Here is a 5,411-nt window from a genome sequence, read left to right on the forward strand (position 1 = left end):
TAAGGGTTCCAGTTTCTCCACAACCTTGCCAGCATTTGTTGCTTGCTGTTCTGTTAAATTTTGCTATTCTGACTGGGGTGAGATGATATCTCATATTTGTTTTGATTTGCATCTCTCTTAGAGTAGGGATTTTGAACATTTCTTCATGTGCTTGTTAGCCATCTGACTGTCTTCTTTAGTGATGTGTCTGTTCATATACTGTGCCCATTTTTCAGTTGTATTATTTACCTTTATCTTGTTGTGGTGAGAAATCAAGTCTTAAATGAAGAAATAAGACACCTTCTATTTTTCCCCCTTCCAATTGTGCTGTCACTTTATTGCTTAATAGCAAAAGAATCATTATTCTTTCCCCCACCTTTCTTTTTGATGATACATTTTGATGTACTCACTCTGTACTTACTAATGAGAACAAGTCAAAATACTGAGTCTGTTTGAGCCTAAATAAAAACACTGGGTAAACTTATCATCAAGTTTGATCTGATTTCTCTATTTCTTTGTATACATAGGAATTTCAGAAAGTATACTGTGATTTTATTTTTTTTTTATTTCAAGAACTGTGACATTGCTTAATAGAAGCTTCATAAAACATTTCCTTATAGATAGGAAAAATAATGTCGCATTTTAAATGAGAGTGTCTCTTCTGTGCCAGACTTTTTAAATTCAGGTACAGCGTGTTCTCTGCCTAGCTTTAAGGACTATATAATCTAGTGATAATGTATAACACTTCTTTAGTGGGTATTTTTTTTTCTTTGATTCTCTGTAAAATCAGAAAACATCTTGCTAGGAGCTACCAGCTCTTCCATTTGTTCTCCAAATCCATTACAAAGCCATTTTTAATTAGACTGAAAAATGATATTGGCATAGAGACATGACTAAACCTCAGAGCAGCCTGGAATGTTCATCCCAGGTATGGTCTGTTAAGCCTTAGGAGAACACTTTCACATTTCTGGAAATGTTAGGGCCACTCGTTTTCCATTGGTGCTTATTTTAAACAAATTTTGTTTTTGTTATTGCTTATACCACATATTTCTTTCTTTCTGCCTTTTGCCACCCTAGAATTGAAGAAACAACCCGAGTGTGTGTCAGAAACAGCATGCTGGACTTTTTTGTACAGCTGAATGTTTAATACAAAGTTAAATGTGCATACAAGAAGAGTTATAAAATACATTAGAAATTAGTAATGATTGTGAATTAAGTTTTGTAATTATTAATAAATATTTTAACTTACCCAAACAGATCATTATAAACCTGCAATTTCCCATCGAGATTTAAATAGCAGAAATGTCCTGGTGAAAAATGATGGAACCTGTGTTATTAGTGACTTTGGGTTGTCCATGAGGCTGACTGGAAACAGACTTGTGCGCCCAGGGGAAGAAGATAATGCAGCCATAAGTGAGGTGGGTGTGTACAAAACTATCTCACTGAAATCCTTGTAAGCATAATTAATTGGATTTTAAAATCCACAGACCATTCAGGACTATTATCCATATATGCTGCCAGTAACAATGTATTAAGAATTACAAAATTAAAAAGTACAAAATATATTGCATAAAATATTTTATAAAGTTTATCACTTCATTTTGGGAAGCCACCTTTTTTCAAGCATTAAAAGGAAGTTTATAGAAACTGATCTTTTTAAGTTTGTAAGTATATATAGAACAAAATATTTTGATATGTCAACTTTTTTTTTACTTGTGGCATTAATTGTTATTGTTGTTGATTGCCGTAGAGTTGAGCATGACTCATAGTGACCCTATGAACAGAAGGCCTGAAGCCTTTCTATAAATAACTATCGTCATTTATCAGAGTTCGTAGTTTCCAGAAGCATGTTGTTTAGGAAGTGGATGCCACTCCTGCATTAAATACATGGTGTGAAAGAAGCAGTTGAAACATGGAGTGGGGGACACCAAGTCCAACTTCTGTCCGTTTCATAAAGGGAACTTTCCCCATCAATAATTTCCATATCAGCAATCAGAGAGCTGCTAGATCAGACACACCATCCCCAAAGTTCCTTCACCTATTTCTGCCAATCATCTTGGTTCAGTATTCATTGCTGACTCACAGACTATACTCACATTTGTAGTAGTAAGAGTGGGATTTATTAGGGAAATAGGTTGGGGACTGGGAGAGGCAAAGAATATCTCACAATACAAATCTAGGTTTAGTCTGGCAGTGCCATCCCAGATTAACAGCAAAACACCATTCCTTAACTAGGAAAAGTCCTAGTTTCAGTTCAGTAACACAAATTCAGGAAGCCCTGGTTTCTTGAATCATCTGGCAAGGTTTGCCCCAGAGCAGTTATGTCAGCTTCTCCTTCCACCGTTTTGCAACAACAGCAGAACCTTTAACATGGGTCTTTATCTCAGGGCTCCTCTAGTTATGCCTTGCCACAGGTTCTCCACAGCTATGCTACAGTCTCTCCACCATCATCACCAGGGTTTCACCACCAGCATTTTCCTCTAGTCTCCCTCATGTTTTGCTGCCAGTGTAGGAAGCACTTGCTATCTTATACTAGTCAGTCCCACAGCTATTGATGATTTGTAAAACCATGTGTCTACACTTAAGGTAGCTAGTGATCAGAGGAGGGTAATGTAATGGCTAGAAAATTCAACTTCTAAGTTAACGCTGAACATGGATTTGTGGCATTAAGTGTATATTGGTCATGTTACATAATTATCACGACTACCTCTTTACAAATTTTTAGCTCAGTGTCCCTAAATAAAATGTAGGAACTAATTTTTGAAGCAAATACAGAATTGCCAAGTTTGAGATGGGACAGTCAACCTTCTAATGACATAATTTCCCTTTTGAAAGTCTACAAACAGGTGAATGTAATGTATGATATAATCTGTTATTGTAGCATAATTTATCAGTTTGTGCCAGAGAATGTAAATGAGTCATAATCATAACCACATGACTTTATGTGAGTCATTATTACACATTTCTTATAGCTTCTCACTGCTTATAGTAGTATGCAGGTACCTCTGAGTGTGTCGACCCTAAACTCTAGAGAGAGATGCTGAGATCATGCTTCATTATCCATATGCTTGAAGTTCAGAAACTTTAGGTCATTCTTCCAACAGATTCTCTTACACTAAAGCCATCCAGATGTTTTTCCATATGCCAGATAAGAACAGAGGGCACTGTCATAAAGATCTTGATATTTAAATAGAATATTTATTGGGAACTTGAGCCTATAATTGAGAAGACAGAAATATTTTGCACTACTTTTTCATTTAAATAAATTATTAAAACTATGAGTAAATTTGTCCCTCAGAGAGCATTTGTTAATGTCTGGCAACATTTTTTTTTCAACATTTTTTACTATCACAACTAGAAAGCAGGGAGCGCTACTGGTTTCTAGTAGGGGCTGCTGAATATTATATAAGGCACACAATAGCAGCCATCAAACAAACAATTGTCCAAAATGTCAGTAGTGCTTTGTTGATAAACCTGGTTTAAATGAAAAAGTTCAGGTCAGTGAGAGTTCCTTGACATTGTAAGGGTGCTCTGATGGCCTAGTGGTAAAAAATGACATTGCAGTCCAGAAGGCATGTGATTCCAATCCACCAGCTGCTCCCTGTGATTAACTGAAAACCTACTGGAGGGTCAGCTATGGGTTGGTTCTGACTTGACAGTACACACGCAACAGGTGAATGTAATGTGTGATGTATTCTGTTCTTCTAGTATAACTTCTCATTTTGTGCCAGAGAATGTAAGTCTGTATTACACATTCTTCATAGCTTCTCACTGCTTCACATTGTAGAAATTATTTTCATAATTTCTAAACATAGTAACATAAAAATCCCATGATTTATCTTTGTACCTATCAGAGGAGCACATTGATGTATTTTATTTTTTTAATTTACACAAGGAAAAATTATAAATAAATGTATTTTTATTACAGATATTTCTGTTGATAATAAAGTAGAAATCCTTTCAAATATCCTCCCTAGAAGTAATTACTGTTACATAGTATAGCATATCATTCCTGTCCTTTTTGTCTGCATTCACATCTATTAGTGTGCACATTTATATTTTTTGAGGTTTTAAGAAATTTTTTTAATAAAATTAACATAATAAAAGCATGTCTTTGCAAATTTTTTGTTGTGTCTTATAGCTTTTTTAATATTGCCACCTAGAGGTAAGAGTTATATAATTTTTTATAACTGATGAATAATACTCAACAGAATGGATTTTTTACAATTTAACTATTCAGGAATGTGACTTTAAAGGTGAAAATTACATATGGAAAAAATCAGGGACTTGCTTATAGTCAAATCACGTATTGCTAACATTATTAAATATTATATGTAACATATAGTCTTGTGCATGCCCTTCAGAAGATGTTGTTATATTCTGTTATTGAAAAATACTGTCTTATTAGGTTGGCACAATCAGATACATGGCACCAGAAGTTCTAGAAGGGGCTGTGAACCTGAGGGACTGTGAATCAGCTTTGAAACAGGTGGACATGTATGCACTCGGACTGATCTATTGGGAGATATTTATGAGATGCACAGACCTCTTCCCAGGTAAGAATACTGCTGTTGAAAGTTGATATATTTTGAAGGAAAGCAGTTAAGTCTTCTCTACTTTTATATACCTTCACTTAAACCTGTAGTTCATTGCCATCTAGTGTTCATAAATATTATTAGCAGAAGGATGTCAGGGCAATCTTTAAATGAATCCCAAGTTTGCATCTGAGTGCAATTTAATTATTTCCCATAGCTTATTTAATTGTGTTTAGTTTGGTCTTTTCTTTAATTTAGTCCACTCCTTATCTGTGGTTTTCTTTTTTGCAGTTTCAGTTGCCCATAGTCAACAGTGTTCTGAACAGTGTTCTGAGAGTAGTAGCCTGCTTCTCCATCACAATGCCTGTCACTCATGTCACTTCTTTTATTCACATGACTCTTCTTTTGATATGTTATCATAATTGATCTACTTTACTTTTAGTTCTTTTTCTGAATCTCTCTGACTATACCTAATCCATATATTACATTTTATTGCAAGTATGGAGGTACAGTGTACATGGTATATATAGGGACAGAACTACCTGGGACCACCCCTTGTCTGTCAGTTTTTCATACTGATGCTGGAAGTATTATTACTAGTATTTCAAACACCAACAGGATCTCTATGGTAGAGAGGTGTCAGCAAAGCATCTAGACAGACTAGAAAGAAGAATCTGGTAGTTACCTTCTAGAAGACTTGGCCAGTGAAAATGTTATGACTAAACATGGTCTGAGTGCCTGAAGAAGAGAACCTCAGGTTGAAGGGTATACAAAATATAACTGGGGAAAAACAGTTTCCTTGAATTTTGTAAAATCAATGACTTATTCATTGCAAATACATTTTATAAGAGACACAAACGCAGGTTATACACATGGACTTCACCTGATGGTATGGAT

General features: G+C 35.1%; 1 protein-coding gene across 1 annotated transcript in view; it reads left to right on the forward strand.

Annotated features, from left to right (window-relative positions):
* Positions 1-5,411, forward strand: part of BMPR2 (bone morphogenetic protein receptor, type II (serine/threonine kinase)) — a 199,066-nt gene that overhangs the window by 166,743 nt on the left and 26,912 nt on the right. Inside the window, exons 8-9 of the mRNA XM_006889092.1 lie at positions 1,237-1,397; positions 4,388-4,535. Coding sequence (XP_006889154.1) covers positions 1,237-1,397; positions 4,388-4,535 — 309 coding nt within the window. The remainder of the gene's footprint in view (positions 1-1,236; positions 1,398-4,387; positions 4,536-5,411) is intronic.

This window comes from Elephantulus edwardii, unplaced genomic scaffold (genome assembly GCF_000299155.1).
Source record: "Elephantulus edwardii isolate Elephantulus edwardi_28Jun2011 unplaced genomic scaffold, EleEdw1.0 scaffold00075, whole genome shotgun sequence".
Lineage (NCBI taxonomy): Eukaryota > Metazoa > Chordata > Mammalia > Macroscelidea > Macroscelididae > Elephantulus > Elephantulus edwardii.